The sequence below is a fragment of the Protopterus annectens genome, chromosome 6.part0 (genome assembly GCF_019279795.1).
Source record: "Protopterus annectens isolate FY-2018-M chromosome 6.part0, PAN1.0, whole genome shotgun sequence".
Lineage (NCBI taxonomy): Eukaryota > Metazoa > Chordata > Ceratodontiformes > Protopteridae > Protopterus > Protopterus annectens.
Window position 1 is genome coordinate 714,280,014 of NC_056737.1, and position 27,527 is coordinate 714,307,540.

The window sequence follows — 27,527 nt, forward strand, 5'->3', positions numbered from 1 at the left end:
GCAAACCCTTAGGGAGAGCAATGAAAAAAATCTCCCCTTGTCAGACCACGTTTTAAAACCAGCATTATTGACGGTCTTCTCTAAAATATGACCTTCCGAATGGAATGGTCCTCCATCCTGAAGTAAAGTAGCAAAAGTCCTTGCAATTCTTAAACAAAACCAAATGAGCACCTAGCAAAGAGTGCAGCCTGCTCCTGCTTTCGTCAAAATGGCTAAATCATAGCCACTTGAGTGCTTCCACTCACAGACTCTCTGCATTATTACTTACTAGGTTAATTTTTTTTTTTTTTAACTAACTTATTGTTAACTTTGTACATATGTTGAAACCTGTTACTTTGCATTCCTTGTTCTTTTGCATGCAATTTTAACTGTGTACTCCATTATAAACGTTGACTTGCTGTTTTGTCTGGTTCGTTGATCAAAAAGGTCCTTCTGATCAACTAATTTACCCGGTTATCAAAGTACTTTAAATTCCAGTTCTGAGTCGTTAATTGGTGCATATTGCACTAGAATTGCCTCTGCACAAGTCTCATTTCTCTTGTCCCAGAGATAAAAATTATCTTGGTAATTAAAGATTATTTGTTAATGTTTTCTGGATTTGCCAGATAAATTATAACGTTGTATGCAAAGAGCAATTTTCTCTTGCTTGTGATTCTAGTTCTGTTATTGAATATTTGCTTGTATTGTTTTGCTGTGTTAAGTGTTCTAAATAAAATGCAAACAGAAATGTGGATAGGGGGCTTCCCTGTTTTTCCCTTCCTAAGTTTATAAACTCCACAACTTTCTAATCCGTTATCAGATGTCCCTGCATTATTATTTCAGTCCAGCTATTTGAAAACTTTAACCATGGTTTCCCATAAAAAAAAAAATCCAAGTTGACCTTCGAAAAAATATTTTTTTAGCATCCAAACTAATTAATAACAACCCTTTTTCTGCACTCTGCTTGTATCATTATTCTTAAAGTAAATTAAAAATTAAAAAAAAAAAAAAAAACGATCAAGCACAGGAATCTGTCTAGTTCCAACCTCACCAACACGAGTGTCGTGGAAAAAAATTGAAAACCTAGTAGTCTTAAAACTTCGTTGATGAGCCCAGTCACAATACAAGCAATCAGAAATGTAGTACATTTCTGACTTTTTTTTTTTTTGTACTGAGGATTGCTTGTCTTTGACAAATGAAGTCTTGTTGCTTTGGAACACTACCTGAGTTTCATGATTTATTGAAATTATTGTGTCTGAGCTCCTCAACAAAGTTTTAAGACTGCTAGGTTTTTTGTTTGTTTTTGTTTTTTTATTAAAATATTATCCCTTTTTTTGTCTGCCTGGCACAAACTGCTTTGATGCATTTTCATTAGTTTTGGAAGATGTTCTGCTAACCTGATTGCCAATATTGAGGCAAAAATTAATCCTGATTAAGCACTGGTATAGATCTGTAAGAAGTCCCATGAACCTGGGTCCTTCCTTGGAAATTATAGACGTTATTGTTGTCCGCCAAGACTGAGGTGAATTTTTTTTTTAAGTGTTTTGTTAAATAATACCAGCCATGCTTGGTCAGTGTTATCCATGTTTTTTTTCCAAAGCTGTGTTTAGTAATTGTCTACTTCAGGAGATTACCCCATGGCCTGTCTTCTCTATGTGAATTCTGATTTCCTGAATTCTAATTTCCACTGCTTCCTGAATTCTTATTTCCACTGCTGTAGGGTCTTAGTCTCTTGTTCTTCCAGAATTGGCAAAGTCAGTCCTATCCTAAAACTCCATTACTCTATCTTCTTGTTTTGCACAAATCATAATAATATCATTTCTATAGGGCTGGTATGTAATTTTCCTGTTTTTTTCTGTCCCTCAATTTCCCTGTGTGTGTGTGTGTGTGTGTGTGTGTGTGTGTGTGTGTATGTGTTTTTTTTTTTAAGCTTCCTTGCCTATTACATTAGCATTTTTGTAAAATTTGCAAAATAGGTGTTTTTAAGATGCTTTTTATGTTCAGATTTCCAAGTTTTATTTGCTGATTTATAACCATCCTCTCTTGCCTATAATTCTACTAACAATTTAAGGGATCCTAGATGTGTCTTATGACCTTGACTCGCATTTTGCTTCTTTCTCTGATTTGAACTTTAAATGTCTGTGAGATTTTTCCAAACTAGCCTCTACATTTTCCCAAGTAGCATCCATTTTTGTTAGTAAATTACTTTTTAACAAATGACTAATGTATTCCCTTTTAATGTCGTTAGAAAACCTCCAGTGATAAATAAGATAATTGGTGCATGATCGACGATCAGTATTGTAAGTGTCTGGAATTCCCATACCAAATGTCACTGTTGAAAAAGCTAACCTAGCTGATGTTCCATATTTATCAGAACAATATGTAAATTGCTTACTTGCACTCAAAACTTTCTGCTACATCATCTATCCAGTATTTTTAACATGCTTTTTAAACATTTACCCTAGTGTTTCATTTTGTCGGGGTCTGCTACTTGCACAATCTTTCTTAATTATGTTTCTCACCAGTCACCTATTAATGCATCTTGATGGAAACCTAAAATTTCATGTATACCCCCCCCCACACACACACACACTTCATTTTATTTGTATTTTTCAGTAAACACATACTTGCCAGTGGTGTCCTTAATCCTAACCAGCATTTTCATTTTTATCTTCAGTACATCTCCCTTTTTATTAATATTCCATATGTTCCTTGCTAAGGTGTGTTTCTTGCACAATTAGTATATAGTTTATGCAGTTTAATACTAGTTCAAATATTTTCAACTTTGTTTCCATTTGTTAAGTCATTCATATTCCAAGGTAGTAACTTAAAACTCCTCTTTTATCCTAGTCAAATTGAAATTTGTAAGCCTCCTTGTATAATTCTTGAAATCGTCTATAATGTTTCTTCATATTGCTGTTCATGTTTTATAACCTTTATGTAGGGTTGCCACCTTTTGCATCCTTCCATTTCTGGACAAGCCATGCCCCCTCCATAATGAAAGCACACCCCTTGCCTCATGGCAGCCCACTTCCTTTTTAGCAAGCCCCACTCAAAAGCACCAATTTTTAAATGCTTGCATAGCCTTAGATGATATAGATCCTTAGACAAAGTATCCCAAGGCACTCCCCACCCCACTGTCACCTTGCCATATACTCCAGTGTTCCCATGTTTCTCTCACTTCTTGTCTCCTCAATATCCAGAGTACTTTATCGTGTTTTCTCACACTTTTTGTCTTGTCACCTTTTTCCTATACCTTTGCAACACATCCTAACTAGCCAAGACTGTATTGTGATAACTGTTGGGGAAGGAATTTAGTTATGCCACAAAGTCAACAAAAGCTATGGGGTTCTAAATGCTCTGAGGTGCATTTTAGAATCTTTTCCCACAACGTTTGGTCCAATGAGGGCCTGAACAAAAAAACAAAAAAAAAAATCATGCTTAAGGAAAGAAACTGATTGAGATGTATATGTATGTATGTGTGTATATATATTGTATGTGTGTGTGTGTGTGTGTGTGTGTATATATATGTGTATATGTATGTATATATATATATATATATATATATATATATATATATATATATATAAAACACACCCAAGATAAGGATGGAAAGTATGTTCAAGAAGTCATACAATAATCCACTGTAATGCGTAAAAAAGGAATAGTTTAATCAACGTTGGCGCTTTCGCAGAGGTTCCGCTTCATCAGACGTTACAAACCATACATGATATCACCAGAATAAATACTATTTCAAAAAACGTCATTTCCTACATCTCCTCTAAAAATATTTTACATCAGTTCCTAAACTAATATGCATATCAATACTAATTAATACATTCTCATACGCATATAACATATTACACATACTAAAAATCTTCTAAAACAATTAATCTAAAATATTGCAAGTTTAAAAATCACTTAATAGATCTTGCTTTCAACAGCGGTTTCAGCGGTACACAGTCATTAAGACCGCTACCACAGTGTGCTGCCAACTGCATTATCCATTCTGTTTCAGAAAGCTCCGTGGAATTAACTAAATCCCCCCCCCTCGCAAATTAGCAGATTGCACATGCAAGACCTGTAACAAAAAAGTATGTTTGTCAAACAAAAACATGTGTTTAGCAATGGCACTATAAGTTTCAGATCTATTAAAACAATAAGTATGGTCCCTAATCCGTTCTCGAAGGGATCTGTTAGTTTTCCCAACGTAAAACATCAAGCAGGTCTGGCAACATGCTACATAGACCACATTTCTTGTACCACAATCGGCTTTGCATCTCAATTCCCAAAGCCTCCCATCATTGGGATTCCTAAAAAACCTCGATGTTTCTATGTAGATACACTGAGGACAAGACCCACATTTCTTAGTGCCATATTCAAGCACCGACATACTCAAATTATTAGTCATACAAAGATTCGGAAAACATAGATATTGCTTCAAATTCTTAGAGTTGTTAAAAACATATCGTGGACAATTCCCTACTATATTCTGTGTATCATTGTCCACTGTAAGTATTTTCCAATTGTCTAATACTACCTTTTGAACCAATCCAAGGTTCTTAGCATAGGGCAGAATCAGCGGTACCTGTAATTCACCCTTCGTTCTTTCAGTGTCAGATGACACTATCCTATTGTCAGAATAGTATGGTCTACCTCTCCCAGATCTATGCCTGCTCACGTCATTACAAATGTGGTTTAAATCTGCATTGTTATAACCCCTGTTACGAAAATTCCCCTTCAAATTCAAGAGTTCAGATTGAAACAAATTCTCTTCTGAACACAAATGGGAAACCCTTAAGGCTTGTCCTCTAACTACATTTCTAAACGTTCTGGGATGGTGCATACTATCTGCCGACAAAAATGAAGCCCTGTGACACTTTTTCCTGTAGATGTTAGTTTTAAATGTGTCACATTCCCTATATATAGTAACGTCTAAATAGTTAATATGGTCCACTGACTGTTCCATTGTAAACTTAAGAAACCCTTCTAGGCTATTAACATGCTGGAAAAACAATTCCAAAGATGCACTAGTGCCCTGCCAAAGGAGAAAGAGGGCATCGACAAAACGTCTGTAAAAGACGATGTTGGTACAAGTCAACATGACCTCTCTCTCCCATGCCACCAATACAAGGTTGGCATACGAATTGGCACAACTAGTGCCCATGGCAACCACAGTGGACTGCCGATAAAACTTGTCTAAAAAGACAAAAAAGTTGTTTTCCAAAACAATTTCTAAAAGCAGTGTCAAAAAAATCTGCCTCAGTCACTGACAATGTCTCACACAATAATTTCCTAACCAAATCAATGCCACTACTGTTCGGTATACAAGTAAACAATGACATAACATCCATTGTTACGAGTACCAAACCATTAATGTTCTCCAGGTCATGAACAAATGTATAAAGATCACCTAAAAATTGACCAGTATCTTTCAAAATATGTTTAAACCGTGCCAGAACCAACTTTAATTTCTGATCTAAATAGATAGAAATTGGCTGAGTAATCCACCCTTCGCCTGCCACTATGGGTCTAAAAGGAGGTATTGTGGCATGTTTATGGACCTTAGGAAGTCCATTGATGCGTGGTATTATGGGATATTCAACCAAGAAAAAATCATGCAGTTCCTTAGTTAACAAACCTAAGGATTCACATTCACTTAAAGTACTCAGTAGCATACTACAAGATTTTTCCACTTCTATCAATGATACAGCTTCATAAGCATCTGTTTCTAACATGGTTAACATAGAGTCAACATAAAAATGCCTGTCCATGACCACTATCAAGCCGCCTTTATCGGCTGGTCGTATAACGATGTTGTTGTTATTTTTCAAAGTAGAAAAGGCCTCGAACTGTTGTGCGTTCAAATTGTCAGTGAAATTGAGGGAATCAGACTTAAAATCTTGATTAAAGGTCATTCTCGACACCTTTTATAAACAACTCTAAGTTCGGCGATAAACGCGGATTAACTAAACTTTTACGTTTAAAAGAACGCTCACCTTCTGTAGTGGATTCCTTAAACAAAAGTTTCAGATTGACATTCCTGATGAATAATCTGATTGCCAAAAGGAAGTCACTGATATCCGCTTTCTTGCTTGGAATAAATGACAAACCTTTGAGTGAGAGATATTTAGAAAATTTCCCCAATTCAATACCTTATTACATGCCACTAGTTTCCACCCCCAGCATGTCATCGAGAACATCCCCAAGTCCCAATTCCTTCGTGTGAAAAGGATATGTTCCAGCTCTTCCACATACGACCATTACAAGAGGGATCTTATCTCGAGGTTTAGAAGTAGGGGTTATTTAGGGGGTGACATCACGAGGGCCAATCGTTTTGCAAATCAGCAAGACAAAATTGATTTATTAGCTTACCAAAATCGGGATCAAGCTAAATCAAACTTGCTTAGATTGGTAACAACTTATGGGAGGAATATGGTTGGCTTTATGAACATTGTCCGTAAGCATTGGCATTTGTTAAACTCTGATAATGTTTTGGAGAATTATACATGGGACCGGTGCCATTATTCATTTCATAAAGGGCGGTCTTTGGGTTTTCTTTTTAGTCACTATAAGAGGATTCATCATAGGAATACATGTTCTACCACTCAACTTAATCTATTTGCAGGTCCTTTATTTGGATGCTATCCATGTAGTCATTGTACCTATTACCCTAGGGAGTTAAAATGCCGGACCTTTTCTTCACAAAATTGTCCACAAGTTTATGAGGTTTTATGTTTTGTCAGTTGCAGTACATCTTGGGTGATTTATTTGGCCCAGTGCAATTGTCGAGCCTTCTATGTTGGACAAACTTCCCGTCCTTTTAAATTTAGGGTAGGGGAGCATCTTAGTGATATCAAAAACAAAAAGGGGTCCAGTTCTCTATACAAACATATTTCCAAACACCCTACGGGCAATTTTTGCTTTATGGTTATTGATCATATTAAGGACAGACACTGTCTCATGTTTTACATTATAGGCTCGCCTACAAAGAAAAAATGTGGATCATCAAACTAGGGGCTTTTTTCCCCCCTGGTTTGAATGATCATTTTTGAAGCATCCACTTTGTTTGTTGATACAATGGGGAATTTTTTATTTTTTGGGATATTAGTGTTCATTTTCACTATATTTCCTGTATTGATGAATTAGTGCATTATTGATGGATGCACTAGAGGGTGCTCCATGCATTCCATATGAATTTTGTATAAGTTTGAAGACAGCATGTTAGGTTTTGTTTTCACTTTCTACATCATGTTTGGTTGCTGATGAAGGCTTTGCCAAAACCGGTACAACCATGTTGGTGTACGGTTATGTGTTTTTCTGCTGTCTTTTAGTTTAAATAAAACACTTTTCGCCTGTGTCATGGAGTGGAGTGCTGGCTCGTTTTTTTCATTTTTTACTCTCAGCCCAACATTGAAATCTGAAAAGTAAATAGATACTAAGTAAAAACTCTAAATGGGAATACTAAAGTTTTTTTATATGCCTAAAGCGTGGATACATGCCACTTCATCATTCTAAGGCAACCACCATGATTCAAGTACATTTTGTCCGTTGTTTCAAAATGCAAGAAATTGAAATATTGTCATTAATACCTAGCTTGACCCTGGCATTGAGTCTCAATTGCCACTCTGTTTTCTTAACCTGTAAGTCAAGGTCTGTATCGCCCACTCTTTAAAAATATACATTTTTTGCAGGTAGCACACTCCCTGATGTGCATATGTAAAGCACTGCTGTCCTTACCACTCCTGATGTCTCTATTGTGCTCTATAATCCTGTCATGTAATTTCCTGACAGTTTTGTCCACCATGAAACGCACGTGGCAGTATAAACACATTTCGTGTTGCAGTTGCAACGGCCAAGGAACTGTAAATTCCTACCATACGACTCAATATGTACACACATATATATATATATATATTTATGCAGAGCAGGGAGTGTGCTGACTTAAAAAAAAAATAGTTTTTTTTTTTTTTTTGTTATAGACAGAAGATTCAGACCCTGTCTTACAGGTTAAGGAAACAGAGCGACAACTGAGACTCAATGCCAGAGTCAAGCCAGGTATTAATGACAACATTTCAGTTTCTTGCATTTTGAAACTAAGGGCAAAATGTATTTGAAACATGGTGGTTGCCTTAGAATGATGTAGCGGCATGTATCCATGCTTTAGACATATAAAAATCTTTAGTATTCCCATTTAGAGTTTTTACTTAGTATCCGTTTGTTTACTTTTCAGATTTCAGTGTTGGGTTGATACAATGTGTCATTGTCTAATTGTTTTTTACGATCATTACTTTATCTGTATTTTTTGTGTATAATTGATAAATATATGCTTTACCTATTGTCTAATTGTTTTTTTACTATCATATCTGTATTTTTTGTATATAATTGATATATTTACCTATTTTGCACAATTTTATAGAATTTATATTATATTACTTTTAATGGGGGCAATAAAGATTGTTTCAAACAATCAGGAAATAACGTTTTTCACCTGCTTCCTATTTAAACTTGTACTGAGTGATGGCCTATCAGACTCTGATGCCTAGATAAAGAAGGCAAAAGCACTTTAGACTGTGCTGTTTGTTTGTTGTTTTTATTACATTACAGTGCCGTTTTACTGTGGAAGTGCAGTGGTTTTGTTTTTTTTTTTTTTATTTTTACTTTATCTGGATTCTGTTACATGTAGTTGTGATGCAGCTGATGCTTCTTCTAGAGCTGCTGCATTTGGTTCTGTGAAATTGGGTCATACAAACTTCTGCCAGCATGAACCACTACTGGATTGCATATTGAAGATGTAGCTTGGAAATCTTTGCAAATGGCAAAATTTGCTAAACTATATATTTGCAGAGCTGTAACATTACGTTTCTACATATTAATTGTGTGCATTTACTTCAAATAACCACTTTTTGATTTTTGTCATTTGCTGCTTTATGTAGCATCAGTAGTTTATATTTTATCTTTGCCTTTTATTTCATTCCATATTTGATTCTATTTTTGTTGGCCCTCTGTGATCTGCTTCATTTTTCTTTCTTGTGCTCCCTTGCCAGTCACAATTATAAGTATTCAGAGCTTCTTGCAGGATGTTGCACTTTGTTTATTTATTTGTTGGTGTTACAATGTCAACCTTACTCTGTCCACACTACCTTTACCTTTTACACCCAGGAATTGTATTAATTCACAGAGTGGGTCAAGATTGTGAAGTTGTTGAATGACTTTAATGGGTCATAGCATGTTTGTATGTCTGTACCAGCACCAGTCCGTTAAACCAATGTTAAGTATTAAGTTGAGGAAATATTTAAAAAAAAAAAAAAAAAAGAAATTGGAAATCTTAGGTGAATTGCAGGAAAATACATCTGTTGGTTCTGATGAATATGCTAAATGCTTCATTAGTCATGCCATTAAGGATGAGAATGTCCATCTTATCTGAGTGTAGTAAATTGCTGTACACTCATGCAGTGTACACATTTATAAATTTGAAAGCAGTTATTCTGCTGATAACTACCATTCTGTAAATTTTAACTTGAAGTGTACACATTATTGCCAGTCTGGAGTATATTTTCTCTTTAAAGACTGTTTGTGTGCTGCCTGAGTACAATCTTGTTCGTCTGGGAGACTTCAGAAACTGTATGGGTAATGGCAATATCTGGAGTATAAGTAGATTGCCTGCTTTGAACCCAGATGGAGAATTTTTTTGATTTTTGTATTCAATTATAAAACATCTGTAGGGATGCTCATAAAGAATTTTTTTTTTTAAGCAGAACACCTTGCCAAAGATTATAAAGTTTGTAGCCATGTCATCAGACTTGAGGCCCTACATTCGAGATGCTTGGATTAGGAGAGTTGTTTTGCTGTCAGATCACCAGTCATTGGTAAGTTGTCAGACTACTAGGACAACTGGGCATACAGACCTGGGAAACCCACACGTTTAGTGACTGTGTTCAGGAATGCCTAGCAGATGCTTCTGTGCAAGATGAACTTCATTTCCAACTCCACAAGGGCTTCTACTGTATGCTCAGGAAGGTAGATAATGTTGAACATGAATAGACCCAGTTCAGTACCATTATAAGGCATCAGCAAGAAGCTGTTTCTAAAACGTAGCCTGTACTCAGCACTTGATATAGGTAGCAGTAGATTGACCAATATGAGGGCTTTGGTAACAACAGTACTACATGCACTTGTCAGGACAGAGGTAGTGAAATGAGTCATAACATAGAGCTCTCAGTTTACTGGTCAGTCAGTATCCCAAAGCTCACCTAATGTAATCAGCTTTTGGTAGTAACAGACAGATGAGCGCACACACACTGACAGAAATTAAGTTCCTTACCAGGGTAGCTGGGTTCATTGTGCATTTTAAATTGAGGAGCTTCACAATCCTGAGGGAAATCTTGTAGCGGCCCCTTCCTTTTGAGAAATCATTTGAGGTGATTTGAGCTCCTTGTGAGAAATGCCCCTGGCATCTCATATGAGAATTGTGCCAGGTTGTGGCTCACTGTGATGACCACAGAGCAGACAGAGGACCTACTGAAATGGTGTCTCACAGCTTGCCTGCAGGAGCTTTAGAAGATTAATGCATGTATGCAATGTATAAATTAAATAATCCTGCACACTCTGCTCATTTATCTTTTCATAGTTTATCTTATTAGTATTTTCCTGTCCTGAAGTTCTAGTGCCCACTGATGTATCTATCTTCTCACAGTCCTTGATAGTTTTATAAATAATTTCACTCATACATAACATTACTTTAATCTTGCTTCAGAGTATGGTATGTCGTCTTGTGTAATGCTGTGCAACTTGAAATTTGCTGGTAAAATGTAAGGCTGCCCCCCCCCCCCCACTTGTGCACGATTAAACCACAGTAAACACAAGTGTTTTGTACCTAACATAGCACAAGTGCTTGGAACTTTGTTTTATAGCTCTGAAGAAAAGCTGAATGAATCTTATTTATATGCACAGTCAAAATGAACGGTGAAGGAACATAATAAAGACTTTGTAGGACTCGGAGGCTCAGCAGAGTAGCATCTTTCTGTCTCTAGAGGCATGTGGAATCTCTGTATTGGAAGATGGTGTAGATGAGTGTAAGAGAATGTTCACCCCCCCGCCCCCACCCCCACCCACACACACACACATACAGAAAGGGTTATGAGCACTTCTGAACTTGTGAAGCAGAATGGTGAGAAAATCCAAGAGTGCATGTGAAATTTATAGGGCAATGTTTGGATTGAGTTAAGGTGCGAGGTATCCCTAAAGTTATGAAGGCCTTGTAGCTTATTTGGTATGTGAGAAAATTGACAGACAAGTTGGGTAAAACGGTTCTTTTCTCAAAATCCATGTGTATGTAAAGTGTAAGGGTTACTGCAGTGTAAAAACACAAAATTAGCCTGTAAATAGTAACATTTTAAGTTGCTTGTTAATTAAAGGTAATGGTTTCATTTGTATGGTTTGTTTTAATAGTACATTTAATACCTGTTTGTCCCTTCTCTAGGGTTTCCTGTTTACACTCTACCCCAACTGCGGCCATGTTGCTGGATGAAACTCCTCTTTTTGATCCAAGGTTTTTACAGGAACTTGATTGGAGCCAAAACACTGCATCCTTCTCTCCTGTAATCTCCCCCTTGAATCCAGGGGAAGGGCTTGTTCTGAGGCCGTTGTGCACTGCTGATTTTAACAGAGGTATTGTGCTGTTTGTGTTTTGGTTCTCTAGCTACTTTTAACCTTAAATGATACAGTTCTAACAGTTGTGTCAATAAATGTTCTTTCTGTATTACCATAAATGTACATCTGCCCTGCATATAATATGTTGGGATGATTAGTTTAGCTGAAAAAGTTGAATAGCTGAAGCCATGTTAATAATTACAAAATCCCATAAATAACTTGGCAATATTTGCCAAATTTGTACTTCTGTATGTTAAGTAATGGCACAGCTAGTTTATGCGATTTGGGTAATACCACCTTTGGAAATTGTTACTGCTCACCCTGGACAGTATTCCACTTAGAAGTGATGTTTTAAGGTCGGTTAATCTGATCGGTGTGCATGAGTGTTTGTGTACACGTTTGTGTAATACATGCTCGCCATCAATATATGCATTCCAAAAGTAATTAAACTAGAAAATAAATATTGAATCTATACCAGTCAAAAAAGGAAGTAATCTGTCAGCATAATCCAGTCTGTGTCAATACCCTTGGCCTTGATGGCTTTGTCAGTTTTGCCACTGGCATCAATATTGACCTTTGCATTTTCAGGGCCAGTGCTTCTGTAAATGTTTTGGCAAAGTTTGCCTAGGCCATATTTATTCTGTCTTTAAAGTTATGGGGTTATCTGATCTCCAGCATTGGCATTTTGGCATTGTGTCAGGCCAGCTGACCTTACGTTGACCTAAGGGCCTGCTGTCAACCCAACAGTGCTGAGGATGGGATGGACATGTTAAGACTTGGCTGTTTTCTGAAGTTTGCTAACAGTATCTCAAGGTGGATGACCTCTGGGTTGGGACTATTGTCAATTCAGATGTTAATACTGTAGACCTCTATACACTGGCTGCCCAATGATGCAAAACAAGGTCGCATTGAAGAGGAAGTGGTTGGGCTCACCCAAAGCCTCTTTTACTTTAGAATTGTAAGAGCAGCAGGAAGTTGATTCTCCCATCCTTCTGCCCAGTTGTCCCAATAGCAGGAGGATTGCATTTTTATTAACTACTCTTCATTCTCCAGCCGCAATCTTTATAATCCTTGCAGTATGTGGTGACTCTTGAGTTCTTCTATCGCTAAGAGCAGCTATTCGCTGCCCATTTGTAACATTTACACTCTTCTTGATTCACCTCCTTTGTAGCACTGATACCTTCACACTTTTCAGTCACAATTGATTCACCTCCTTTGTAGCACTGATACCTTCACACTTTTCAGTCACAAATTTCTTCTTTCTTATTGCAACCTGCATGACCTTTTCATTCTTGTCTGCCATGAAGCCATTCTCGGTCTTGATGTCCACTGTGCATTTTGCATGTGCATGCTTGTGCGTGTGCGCATTACAGCATTGTCAGAATGCACCTTCCTGGTACCCACAAAAGCTTCAGGTTCAGCCTGGGGACATATAACCCCCTCCTGTTCCTTCCTCATTTTCTTGCCATATAGGTAGATGATCACGTGGCTTATATTGTGACTGTTTAAAAGGGTCTGACTGCATGTTTGTGTCTTCATCTCTTGATTCCCCTTTCCCATTTCAGGACATGGAAGAAGCATTTTCTTTAAGGAACCATATGGTGAGTCTCCACTGGAAAATCCCCCTTGACAAACTGACGGTGGATATACAGGAGGCTTCTGAACTTACCAGAATTCTCTCAACCAAGAAATTCCAGTCATTCCTTTTCTGGTTCAGGACTTGCTCTTGGTGGGCCAAACATGTAGATTCAAAGACAGTCGATCCTATTCTGGAAGCCCCTTTGTATAGTCTCTGCCAGTTCAGAGCATTACAGCAGATGCCACAGACTTTGCATGGGGAGCTCACACCTAAGAAACTTGAGTTCAGGGTGTAAGGAATCACTTGCGCCGGAAGAGTCACATCAGTATGAAGTAGATGACTGCTGTGATTAGTGGAATTAAAGCTTTGCACTGTCAGTGGACTCTAGCTACAGTACCAGTTGTGGTGCGTAAATAAGGTAAGGCAGAGTTGTATTACCTTTGCAGATTATCCATAATCACTTTGGAAGAAGAAATTCAACACAATCTCTGCAAGGTGTCTGTACCTCCTCCCATCTGAACACTGGCATGTTTTCAAACTGGATACGAAGCAGAACTTCATAAGTAGAATATTAGCAAGTGATATGTTCATAGTGTTTCATTGTTGCAGTACTAACACTGTGGCCTACTCTTGCTGTGTTAGTCCTTGGCCATCCCAAATACCAGAGAATTTAACTCCTCTTTGGGGCTAGTGGATGTCTGGCACCTGATGTCAGGATTCCTGGGTGTAAGGATCATCGGCCTGTGCCATCTTACTGCTCTTTCTTCCCTTCTGATCTTGAAGAATCCACTTCTGTAGACTGCATAGGTCAGTCCAAAATGGAGTTCTTTGACAAGCTAAATGCCCTGCTGGGGAACTTTTCATTGTTCTTGTTTGCCTTAGATGAGAACGAGTACTTGTCTTGATTGTGGAAAACCGATTATACACTGGGACTATCATACCCTTCGTTTTACTTGAGCCTAGATCATGATATATCTGAATGTCCCCATTGTGCTCTCCATAAGTACACCATCCAGTGTCAGGCTGAATTCCTTTCCCAGTTTTCAGAAAAAGAGAGGGCACATTGGGAATCCTTTAGCAGGATGGCATCTGTCTGTTTTTCTGATTTTGATCCTTCTTGCAAGTGTAGGGAGAAGTGTCCGATACGTTCAAAGGTGGCAGATGACACTGCTTCCCCCTTGGCCAGTCCTTTCAGACTCGTTGTTAAAGGACAGGAGAGACACCTGCAGTTCCTTCCAATAACCTAGGGTGTCTGTGAGGCTAGCGAGTCACCTGTGGAATCTGAAATGCCTTAAGCCTCCTTCACGTTCACATGAGTCTAAGGACAAGGCTTGTCTGTTGGGTCAGAGGTCATTCTGCAGGGCTTCTGACTTCAGAACTAAGCCTTCAGATTGGAATGCAGAATCCCCTAAATCTTTTGAGGGGTTCTTCAGTAGACTGTGTGCAGGCTACAGCCAGCCACCAGCAGACCTTGTCCCAGTTCTTCTGACAACACTCCCATGCATAAGATCAGAAGCAAAATTATTATTTTCTGGCTTGCCTCATCCTAGGCCTTCTGGCTCCCAACCCCATCAGGCCTACCAGCTTGACTTAGACTAGCTGAGGACCTCATTCAGACTGTGGGGCATCCAAGTGCTCCAAAGGGTAAGAGAGGATCATCCAAGGTTGCTACTACTGCTCTCATTTTGGCAAAGATGCATTGGTTTTCCTTTTTCTCAAGGAATTGACAAGAGGTTGTTGCCATACTCTTCCACTGTGCAAGTAGAGTCACCAAGAGAGGATCTTAAATCATCCCAGTGTCCAGGCTCTGAAGCTTGCAGTATGGATAATAAGATTTTAATTTCTTTCAGGCACCAATTCTCTCAGGATGTGCTGCAAATTTTTAGAAAGGCTGGAAAATTTGACGCCAGCAAATTGTATTTATCGAAGTGAAAAAGATTTTCTGTCTGGTGTTAGAATAGAGGATAGGACCACAATACAGCAGAGGTGTATGTTAAATCATCGAAAGCTTACAATCTCAAATGCTTAGAACAGCGATCCCCCCCCCCGCCCCCAAGGGAAAAAAATTGCTGTTCCACAAAAAAAAAAAAAAAATTAAAACATTACGTAAAGGGCCCCCCTACACTTAAATATACCAATTCTGAGATTGCACTACAGTCATGAAAATGGCAAAGTAATGGAAGTGGCCAAGCGATTTCTTTTCCAGGGAAAGAATTTGCTTATATGCAGTTTCGCTATTTTGCCTTTTTGTGCTTTCAAGTTCAATCAATGCGTCATCGATCATTTAATAGGAACCCTGGTCTTTCAGTATCTTTCAATTGTTTTGGTCTGGCTCATCCTACAAGTGTCTATGTAAAATTTTCAGATATTTCTGGTTGTTTACCACTGGGATCCTCCTCTTACTCAACTCAGATTAAACGCTTTCTAAGGGGAATTCCCCACATTACTCCCTTAAGAAAAAGTGGTTCCTCCTTGAGATCTGAATTGCGTATTAGCAAAGCTAACTGTCCCTCCTTTTGAGCCAACTGCTGACTCCTCTGCCATTTTTGATCTGGAAAACTGCCTTGCGTGGTAGCCTTGATCTCAGCTGGAAGAATTTGAACTACATGCACTTTGTGAATTCCTCTCTCTGTTTTTTTTATAACCATAAAGTAAGTCTTCAGACAAATCCTTGTCATGCCTAATGTGATTTCTGAATTTTACTCTGTCAGTCTATCCAGCTACCTGCTTTCTTTCCAAACTCTCAAAATGGGGGGGGGGGAATTCATCCCTTTAATATTCATAGACAGCTCAGGCTTTACTTAGAAAAGACAAAAGACCTGAGAAAATCTAACCCAACTGTCTGTGACTTTTACAAGAAGGAAAATAGGCACACAACTATTTCAGGATGGATCTGTAATGCAACTCACTATGAACCTCTTCCTGAGATAGTCTCAAAATCAACTCTACTAGCGCAGTAGCTACTTCAGGGACTTTTACACACAGGGTAGACAAGAGCAGCCACTTGGTCCACTGGCTGCACACTCTCTAAACATTACAAACTTGGTGCTCGGTCTAGAGAAGGAACTAGATTTGCTAAAGCTGTCCTTCATGGCATCCAAATTTGGAAATGACTAGCACCTTCATTCACCCAAGCAGATGAAGCTCTTGAGAGTCCTCACAGGTATTAAGAATACTGCAGCAATGATCGAAGAACATAATACACTTTTGTGTAGGTAACAGCCATAATGGTAAATGTTCAAACATTGTTTCAGTATCAATACTTCCCCTCCATTTCCTCTGCAGGTGCACATTTCATGTTGTACCTTTTAATAGTGCGTCAGTTTGCACACTACTTTAGAAAGTTAGTAATTTGCTTAGTTTATTATCACTGCAAGAAAATACAGGAATGGGAGTGGGTATGTGTGCCTCATACTAGCATACAGGTGTGTGCCAAGGACAGAAGCTGATTTGCAGGGGAAGGATCCTGAGCCTTGGCTGGCTGGTCAGAAAGGATGCATGTGTGGAAATTCCCAGATGTTAAGAATACTGCAACAGTGATCTGTTTGAATGTCTACCATTATGGTAGATTAGATACACTTTTTTGGCATTACTGGTTAACTTTCTTAGGTGGCGAAAGCTAAGGAACCTTGCTGGCTAGACTTACGTAGGCCCTTGGGCCGATAGCCTAGTACCTACCTATGATGTCTGAATATTGTTCCAAAATAAGTCAGTTGTAACTGATGTCTTCTACCTTTAAGTCCAAAGCAAAAGAAAAAGAGACGGAGTGGAAAGTTTGCAGCCGGAAGCTGAAGTAATTGGTAAACAGCAAAACCAAGGTTCTGTTTAATTTGTGGTGGGATGGAAAGTTGTATAGGATGAATAATAGACATTTGTAGACAGACTATTTTCATTCCTTTTGAGCAGGACATAATAGTGGACTCAGAACAGAGCCAGGATAGACCTTCATGAGTGGATGCTACACTGGGAGGTCTTCAACACATAGTCCACCAGTGGGGAAGCACCCCAATAGATCAGCTTGCACACAGTTTGAACAGAATTGAAACAGTTTATGTTAAGTTGTCTATCTCGCTTTCGTTTCTTGCTGGTTGGGATCGGAGCCGATCCTGTGCTCCGACTCAGCCATCTTCTATAGCTCGAGAGCTGTTTACTGGCTCGAGGCTACCCCTTATCCCATGATGCCTAGCGCTAGCTTCCCAGATCTCGTTTGCCACTTCAGCTGCGAAGCGTCGTTCTTACTGGCTCAGGCTCGTATAAGTTTCTTGTTAAACTGTTTTTTGTCAGATTAGTGCTTTTTCTGGGAGTTTATTGTTTAAATTGTAGTCTGTAACTTGCTGTGTTAGTTTAGTGTATTGGTAGTCCTTTCCCTTAGAACTCGTTTAAATTAGAGAGTTCTCCCCCTCCCCCACCTACCTCTTCTTGTAGGTTAGAGTTTAGTTTAAGTCCTTCCTTCCCTTCTTATTGTTAGGTAGCCATTTAAGTTAGAGGCTTCCTAGTTTTTAAAAAAAACAATCTTTAGCGTAATATACTGTGTGTTTTGCCTTTGTTGTTAGTGTTGTGATTTTTTGTTATCGCTGTTCGGCCTTTTGGCCAAACAATTCAGTGTAGTATCTTATAGGTATATTGTTGGATATGTCTAAAGAATCCAAGGTGTCTGGATTCAAGAAGTGTGACTCATGCTATCAGAAAATGTCTCTGACAGATGGGCACACTTCTTGCGTCTATTGCTTAGGCGCAGTGCACCTGCAGGACTCTTGTTCTGCATGCCATGCATTTAGCCCAAGAGTTCTGCAGGAGCGCAAGAATAAGCTTATTTTGAGGGGCCTTCTCAAGCCCCAGGATTCACCAGCCAAGGCTCAGCCTGTGAAATCCCCAAAACAGACCAAATAGTCGGCTCCAAGCTCGGAGCAGTCATTTGTTCAAACCTTACCTGCTACTTCGGTTCCGGTCGAACCGAGGAGACTTATCTCCCAGTCGGCTCCATCGTTGTCTTGGGAGCCGTCACGGAGCCACAAGAGGCTGAGGTCCCCTTCTCTGGAATCCATACCTTCGGCTCCTCTGTCTCCCCTGCTGCAGAGTGAGCGCAGTCACAGATCTTCCCACTCCTCTCCGTCCTCTAGTCTCTCAGATCATGATGTGGAGGGAGTGGTCAGTAGGTTGCTGAAGTCACAGGCACTTGCTAAGATGTTCTCCAGCCCTCCTCAACATGTGTCTGCTCCGTCCACTTCTATCAATATTCCTCCTCCGACTTCATTGAGCTCGGAGCCGGAGTTCATTGGGGTTTGAGTCGTGGAACCGTCTGCTCCGATAACTATTTCTCCTTCAGTTCCATCGTCTGCTCCGATTCCCTCGATGGTGCCGTCCATCGAGGGATCTGGGCACCGAGGCTCCCTCGTCGGCTCCGAGGGGGCGAGTGGCATCGGACCCTTGTCCGACCCCGTTCTACCTCTCGGAGCTTCGGCGCAGGTGAGCTCGGCTCCTAGATCTGCCTTGGAGCCGTCTCCCTTGGTGCGGAGAAGGATTCCGATTTCCTCGAAACTGGAGCCTTCTCTGCATCATGGCAGGGACGCCTTCGATGTCATGAGGAGTGTTCTGGCCACTGAGTCAGCTCCATGTTCGACCCCACCGGCTCCATCCCCTGTAGTGCCTGCGTCCTGTGCTCCTCCTCTAGACCCCAAGTGTGGGGAACCGGCGCTCCAGGGCACCCCATTGGGTGTTTCCTCTTCTTCCGAGGCCTCCCCTGATCATTCAGAGGAGCCCCCTCGGAATGTAAGAGGAAGCAAATTGACTTCCCTGAGTCTGTCACTTCTGATACAGACTTAGATGAATGGGAAGGGTCCCCGAGATCCCCCCTGAAGATGTTTCCTTCTCGGACATCCTAGAAATGCTTAAGCAGAGGGGGAACTGGACTCCCCTAGCCCCTACCGAGGATGAGTCTGCATTCCTGGATGCGTTCGGTTCCCAACCTTCCACCTCCTGGGTTTCTCCGCCTTTCGATCCACTCTTGTCAGTGGTGGCTCAATAGGCTTGGTCAGCCCCAGATACAGTGGAACCAACCCCGAGGAGACCCAGCAAGTTTAGCACTGCACCTCTTGATAAGTAGTTCCTTACCAAAGGTGTTCCTGTGGATGCCATGGTGGTAGCAGCAGTCACTAAGAAAGAGTTAGCAGAAACTTCTTCGTCTGTCCATCCTCCTAACAAGGAGTCCAGGACTATGGATACATACGGGAAGCAAATGTTTGCATCAGCGACCTTTTCTATGAGGTCACTGAATTACTTATGCCATTTTACCCAGCTTCAGAGGGATCTCCTTAAAAAGCTCGGAGATACCTTCAGGATCCATCAGCTGAAGGGGCTCAAGCTAAAGTGGCTTCTCAGCTGGCGACCCTTAATTCTGTAGTCAACTCCTCCATGAGGCTCATTTCTTATGCAGCTGATGGTGCGAGTAGAGCCGCAGGTACAGGCGTGGCCCTTAGGAGACGCGCATGGATGCGGCTGTGTAATTTTGCGGAACCCTTTAGAGCGTCATTCACCAACACCCCCTTTGATTGGTTCCTTTCTCTTTGGACCACAGGTGAAAGACATTCTGACTAGATGTGAACAAGAAGGCAAGACTCTCTCTGCCGTGGGAGTCCTTTTTTCCAATCCTTCCAGACCATACCCAAAGGGTCAGAAGAGTGGTAAAATGTGGTTTCGAAAATCCCAGGGAGCTTTGACTGACACACGTAGTGATTTTTCCTCCAGGGGCAGGGGAGAAACAACAACAGACGCTGCCCTCGTGGCCGAGGGGGTCCGCAGAACCAGGGTAGCAGAGAATCCTTCTCCAAGAAGCCCTTCCAGCATCCCTGAAGGGTTGCCCGACTGCCCGCCTCTGGAGGCAGTCGGGGGAAGACTATCACTGTACCCAAAAGCCTGGCAGAATTTTAACGCAAGACAAATGGGTACAATCAATCATATCCGGAGGTTACAGAATTCCCTTCTTTCAACCCCCCTTACTGTCAAGCAAATCCCTTCTAGGTGTTACTCCCAATCTGAGGGACCAAGCAGTCATAGAAGTTTCAAAACTGCTAGAAAAAGTCATCCAGGAAGTCCCGGCAGACCAACATGGATCCGGAACTTACTCAAGGTTCTTTTTGGTACCAAAAAAGACAGGGGACTGGAGACCAATTCTGGATCTCAGCAGACTAAACAAGTCTGTTCAAAGAACAAAGCTTCGGATGGTCATGCTACAGTCCATTCTACCCTTTCTGGGTCAGGACAATTGGATGTGCTGCATAGATCTCCAGGATGCGTACTATCACATCAAGATGGACAGGCGCTCCAGGAGATTCCTTCGCTTCCGGCTGGGAGCCAGTCATTACCAGTTCAGAGCTCTGCCCTTTGGTCTCACCACAGCCCCCAGGGTGTTCACCAAATGTATGGCAGTGGTCACGGCTCACCTGAGATGTTGAGGATTCTAGGTGTTTCCATATCTAGACGACTGGCTCCTTACTGCTACTACCAGGCATCAACTTCTACAAGCCAGGGACTACACAATCACAATTTGCTCCCAGCTAGGCATTACAATAAACTTCGAAAAATCTGCCTTGTTGCCATGTCAATCTATTACCTATATAGGAGCAGACTTAGACACAAGGAGTATGTCCGCAAGGCTACCGCCAGACAGGGTGACCACAATTCGACAGCAAGTACAAATTCTAATGCAGTGCAAAACAGTCCAAGTCAGGTTGGTCCTTCAAACTCTGGGTTCCATGGCAGTGGCAATTCTTCTAATCCCTCAGGCCTGCTTTCACATGAGAATTCTTCAGTGGCTTCTGTTCACACAATGGTCTTTTCAACAGCTGCCCATGTCTCACATGATCATGATTACAGAAATGTGCATGGTTTCGCCACTAGTGTCTCAGGGCAGACCATTCATTTGCCCCCTCCGGTTGCCACAGTGACCACAGATGCCTCCCTGATAGGGGGGGGGGTGGCATTACCAGGCAGGACAGTCCAAGGTACTTGGCAGCCTCACGAGTACCATCTGCACATAAACGTCTTAGAAATGAGAGACGTGCTCCTAGCGTTGCAAGCTCTTCTGGACTCTCTCCCCTCTGGGACCATTGCAATTCAAACGGACAACATGTCAGTGGTGTGGTACATCAACGAGCAGAGCGGAACCAGGTCCTACCCCCTATGTCGAGAAGCACTCAGACTCTGGCAGTGGGCGGTCTCCTCCCAACGATTTCTGATTGCGGCGCACATCCCTGGGAGGTACAACTTCATAGCGGACAGGCTCAGCAGAGCTATTCTCATGCCTCACGAGTGGTCTCTGAATCGGGTAGTTGCGGATCTGATCTTCCGCAAGTGGGGAAAGCGTTGCTGCGATCTTTTTGCCACCCCTTTCAACAGCAAATGCAGCAACTACTTTTCCCTTCTTCCGCTTCCCGGTCACTCTTCCAGAGACGCTCTAGTCCACGATTGGCCTCGGGGACTTCTTTATGCCTTTCCTCCATTTCCCCCGATACCGAAACTCATACAGAAAGCATTATCGTTGAGTTGCTCCCTACTGGCCTCAACCGATATGGTTTCTGTTCCTGCACCGTTACCTTCTCGAACAGCCCTGGACTCTGGATTCTATTCCAGACCTGCTGATTCATCAATCAGGTGGGCTGCATTAATCCCTCCAAACACTGCAGCTCACAGCTTGGTTGCTCCACTTCCAACCCTAGCCAGGCTTCCCAGCATTTCCCCGGCCGTTCGTGAGATTATTGTCTGCTCTCACAAGTCCGCCACTAGAAAGACTTATGCTAGCAAATGGAAACATTTTTCTTGTTGGGCAGAGGCTAGGAACATAGATCCCTTTTCAGCCCCAGTACACGAAATCTTGGAGTTCCTAGCAGAATTTTTTATTCTGGGTCCGCTTCTGCTACAATCGGGGTTCAATTGGTGGCTATCTCTTAACTTTCATGTTGGGTTGTCTAATGCAAACATTATGTCTCATAAGCTGTGTAAAGCTTTTCTCAAAGGGACTACTCTCCTTAGACCCCCGGTGAGAGATTCCCCTCCTCCTTGGGACCTTAATTTGGTACTAACCTCCTTAATTATGCCCCCTTTTGAACCGGCAGCATCCTGCTCTATTAAGTTTCTATCTTGGAAAACTCTCTTTCTGGTAGCTATTACTTCAGCCAGACGCGTCTCTGAACTTCAGGCACTAAGTGTTCATCCTCCGTACTTAGTTTTTCATAAGGGCAGGGTTGCTCTGAGGACTAATCCTTCTTTCCTTCTGAAAGTCTGCTCAGAAAATAATCTGAACTAATCTATAGACCTTTCTGTGTTTTTCCCTAACCACACCAACAAGGCAGAATACAAATTACAACAATTGGATGTTCATAGACAATTGCGTTTTTACCTGCATAGAATGAAGGATATAAGGAAGTCGGACCAACTTTTCCTTTCCTATGCTCGGGGCAAACAAGGTCTCCCAGTTTCCAAAGTGACCTTATCCAGGTGGTTGTCTCACATTATTACCTTCATCTGTCAACTGAGAAACAGAGTTGCCTATCAGACCGAAAGGTCATTCTACTAGGGCCTTGGCCACCTCTGTAGCCTTCCAGTCTAGGTTGCCCATGGACTCAATCTGCACAGCTGCTAAGTGGGAAAACCCTCATACCTTTATTTCTCATTACAAGTTAGATATGGTCTCCAGAAGTAGAGCTAACTTTGGTTCCACTGTTCTGAAAAGTCTGTTCCAATGAGCCGCCCAGGATTGTAGATGCTAGGGACGCTGTCCCAACCAGCAAGAAACGAAGGCGAGATAGACAACTTAACATAAAGAAGTTATGTACCTACCATAACGTTCAATGTTAGTTGTCTTCATCTCGCCTTCTTTCTTGCATCCCACCCTCCGTCCCCCTGTCCTTTTTGGATCGAGAGGAGTTTTTTGGTTTCATTGGCTGAGTGTTCTCTGGTTTGTTTCCTCTACTGACTTAGAGAGTATGATGGGTATGCTCAACCTGTTTGGACAGGTTGATTCTCTGGCTATGTCTGGGGTTAGCTATTACAAAAAAGATCTGGGTAGCTAGTGCTAGGCATCATGGGATAAGGGGTAGCCTCGAGCCAGTAAACAGCTCTCGAGCTGTAGCAGATGGCAGAGTCGGAGCCGAGGATTGGCTCCGATCCCAACCAGCAAGAAAGAAGGCACAATGAAGACAACTAACATGGAACATTATGGTAGGTTCATAACTTTTTTCTAGTACACCTTGCAAAGAGGCCTGGAAGATGAATGCCTTTTCAGTCCCCCTGGACCAAGAATGTTTTTTATGCATTTCCCCTTTTTCTCTCATTCCTAAAGTCCTTCAAATGTCTGAAAGAACCTGACAAAGATGTTATTGAGGGGCTCACTTTTGACCCAGGAACACTGATGTTCTTTGTGTTTCACTGTTGCAGTCATTAAATTTGGGTAATCTGCTGGCAGGTTGCCCTCAGTCGGCCTGAATAACAAAGTCTTGGGTCCTGTGTCTGTTGGTGTCTCCTCTTCCATGACGTTAGGTTGTCAGGGGTATAAAACATGCAGCCAACGCCATTTTATCCAGTCTTTCTTGCCGCGTGGTGCCCGAAGCAGAAGCAGTTAGCAAGTGCCGGTCGGCCGTCTCCTGAAATTTTCGCATTCGAGTTTCAGAACTGAAGTCTTCAAACTAAAGCTAAGTACCCCGTTAGGGAAACTTTTTCTTGCTCCTTACCGATGTCAGTAAAAGTTTAATAATTGAAAAGCGCAATCATCATCAACCACCAAAGAAATATTCGCTGTAGGGTATCAATAAAGGCTGTCCTCCACTTCCCTATGTAATTCAACTTCATTAATTCCTGGGGTGGTACAAGAATCCAATCTTAACTGCCATATCATTTCACGAAATTCCAGATAAGTTTCCCAATCACCTCCCCTTTCATTATGCCTAACTTCTTCTAAGACCCAAAACTTAATATCCATATTTGTGCATTTTAATGTATGTCTATACAGGGCATTGTTCTCATTCTTTTTATTTATATTACGTATATGTTCATAAATACGGATTCTTAGATTTCGTTCAGTTTTGTCCACATAATATGCACAACATGTTTTGCAATATGCCAAATATACTACAACCTTTGTACAACAACTGGAATATGTACAACTCCTAAGCTTAGTTTTAAGGACAAATGTAAGATTTTCAAAAACCAGTTAACCAGATATAAAAAGTTTAGCACTGGATAATTGGTATTTGTCTAAATGTATTGAGCAGAAAATAGTGCCGAAAGGCCTAAGGTTAAACAAATTTCCAAACAATACTAATGGAAATAGTGAGTTTTTTTTAAATTATTTCTAATATTTTGAATGAATGTGGTATAGCAATGTTAAAGGCGATGGTTAAAAACAATGAAATGATTATGGAGCAATGTAAAAATGATATTGTAAAACTTAATCAGGAAATATGTACTGACCTCCTGTTTACTGTTACTGAATACAAACATATTTATTGTAGAACCCTTCAAGATGTTGATTTTACAACTACAAAAAACTGTAAAAGAAAAATGGGTAAGCTAGTAAGAGATATGGAAGATTATCAGGAAGGAAGGGCTTACTACATTAACACTAAGAGGAGGTATGTTGGGTATTATTATTATAATAAAGAAGGGAAACAAGAACATATTAGGTCTATGAATAATACATATAATATGAGACAGGAAAACAGGGACGGTTTTAATGAGGGGCTTGACAATGTGTGTTTAGATAGAGATGACCCTTTGGGGGAAAGACAAGGACCGAGGAGGTCCGAAAGAATTCGGAATCAAATTCGGCAACCGTCGTATGCAGAAGTGACGGGGAATCAATATGCAAGGCAGCAGGGCAGGGGGAGATACAGGAGATAGGTAATGAGTTATCTATAGTTGTTGCATTAAACATCATGTGTCGAACCATGCTGGAAATATACTTATACCTACCAACATCATTTTGTAAACAGCAACAGGATGGTTATCTAACAGTTATTGAGACAAATAGAGAAAACATACAGGACATAGTGGAAGACAATAGTAAGATGATAGTGCATACACAGCATAATTTTAATATTTATAATTATACAGATTTGGTGGTCACCGATGGTTATTTTCAACTATTTACCAAAGGGTTTACTTTTGTGCCAACAAGAAAACCTAAAATAGACGAAATTGTATTGGACATAAAACTTTTTCCTACGAAATTAAATTTAACTTGTTTATTTCAGGACAATCCGCACTATGCAGAAGGAAATAAGCTGAAGAAAAGAAGTATATATAATACCCCCTTATAACAGGATATTCACAATTTTGAAATGTGTGCCATAAATATGGTTAGGAATGAATATACAAAGAGAAAGATGATTAAAAGTAATTTAACAATACAAGAAAGAGAAATCCTTTAAGAATTAAGTAATAATGGAATAATTAGGGTAATGAAACCTGATAAGGGGGGTGGTGTAGTACTTATGGATCAATGGGACTACACAAATAGGATGCTAAGAATTTTGGATGTGGACAGTAGGTATTGTATTATATCAAAAAATGAATTGAATATATCATATAAAAGGATAGATTTGATATTGGAAGATAATTTATTACAAGGGTTGATTGATATTGATTTATTCAATTTTCTTAGTGTGCCCAAACCCACTATACCTGCAATTTTTGGTATCCCTAAAATACATAAAGGGTTGGAAAATCCCCCTTTGAGACCAATAGTTACGTCACAAGGATCTAAGACTCCACCACTAGCCATTTATGTGGACACAAAATTAAAAAAGTTTTATCCTAAATATCCACATATTTTGGTGGATTCATGGGATTTCTTAAATAAAATGGGTACTATTCCATTTAGGGATCATTTTGTGTTTCTTACTATAGATGTTAAAGATTTATTTTCGGTAATACCTCACAAGGAAGGTTTAGAATGGTTTGAGAAAATGCCTGTAGAATTTGAAATGTTGAACCCAGATGAGTTTAAACTAGTACTGGAAAATATGGAACTAGTACTGAAATACAATTATATTTATTTTCAGGGGGATATATATCACCAATTAGATGGGGTGGCAATGGGTTCAGCATGTGCCCCAATATATGCTAAAATAATCATGTTATATTGGGAGCAACAACATGTATTCAAATCAAGATTTAGACACCACATTGTGAGGTACTACCGTTTTTTGGATGACATTTTTATAATATGGGAAGGTACTCAGGAAACAATAAGGGAATTCATGAATGATATAAATAAAAGCACTCATTTTTTACAATTTACCTTTGAAAGTCATATGAATGAAATACATTATTTGGATGTTAAAATTGACAAAGACTATGGTAAAAGAATATATAGATCAAATATTTATAGAAATGAATGTTACTCTAACTCTTATTTACACTATCAAAGTGATCACCCTTATTACCTTAAAAGGAATGTTGCAAAGGGACAGATTATTAGAGTGGCAAGAATGACATTGGGTCTAAATGATTTTATGAAGGAGGTTGATTTTGTTCATAACATGTTTAAGGAAAGAGGGTATCCAAATATGATTGAGAATATTAAGAAAGAAGTTATAAAAAAACGAGGTACTGTTTACTTACCATTATTAATTAGTGGAGATAAAAATAAAAATGAAATTAATAAAATAGGGAATAATACACCAAAATCTGGGTTACAATTACCATATCTGATTTTGACGCATTATATAGAAGTAGGATGGATAAAGAAGTGTATTAATGGGATTTGGAACATGTTTAGTAGAATGCCAACAAGAGTTAAAATATTTCAACAGCCCTTAAAATATAGTTTTAGGAGAAATATGAATCTAAAAAATATTTTGGAGAAAAAAACAGAGTGAAAATAAAGAGGGGGCATGTGCAAAATTAGGCACTTATAAATGTGGAAGACGTGCACAGTGTCCATTTATAGCTGGTGCAAAGGAGGTGAATATTTCTAGTGTTGGGTTTAAGCTTAGGAGTTATTCATATTCCAGTTGTTCTACAAAGGGAGTAGTATATTTGTCATATTGCAAAACATGTTGGGCATATTATGTGGGCAAAACTGAACGAAATCTAAGAATCCGTATTTATGAACATATACGTGATATAAATAAAAAGAATGAGAACAATGCCCTGTATAGACATACATTAAAATGCACAAATATGGATATTAAGTTTTGGGTCTTAGACGAAGTTAGGCATAATGAAAGGGGAGGTGACTGGGAAACGTATCTGGAATTTCGTGAAATGATATGGCAGTTGAGATTGGATTCTTGTACCACCCCAGGAATTAATGATCATA

General features: G+C 40.1%; 1 protein-coding gene across 2 annotated transcripts in view; it reads left to right on the plus strand.

The window, feature by feature from the left end:
- The window catches only part of GNPNAT1 (glucosamine-phosphate N-acetyltransferase 1), a 722,404-nt gene that overhangs the window by 4,408 nt on the left and 690,469 nt on the right, over window positions 1–27,527 (plus strand). For both annotated transcript variants that reach the window (XM_044074401.1, XM_044074400.1), the window contains exon 2: window positions 11,462–11,649. In XM_044074401.1, coding sequence (XP_043930336.1) covers window positions 11,496–11,649 — 154 coding nt within the window. In that variant the 5' untranslated portion in view covers window positions 11,462–11,495. The remainder of the gene's footprint in view (window positions 1–11,461; window positions 11,650–27,527) is intronic.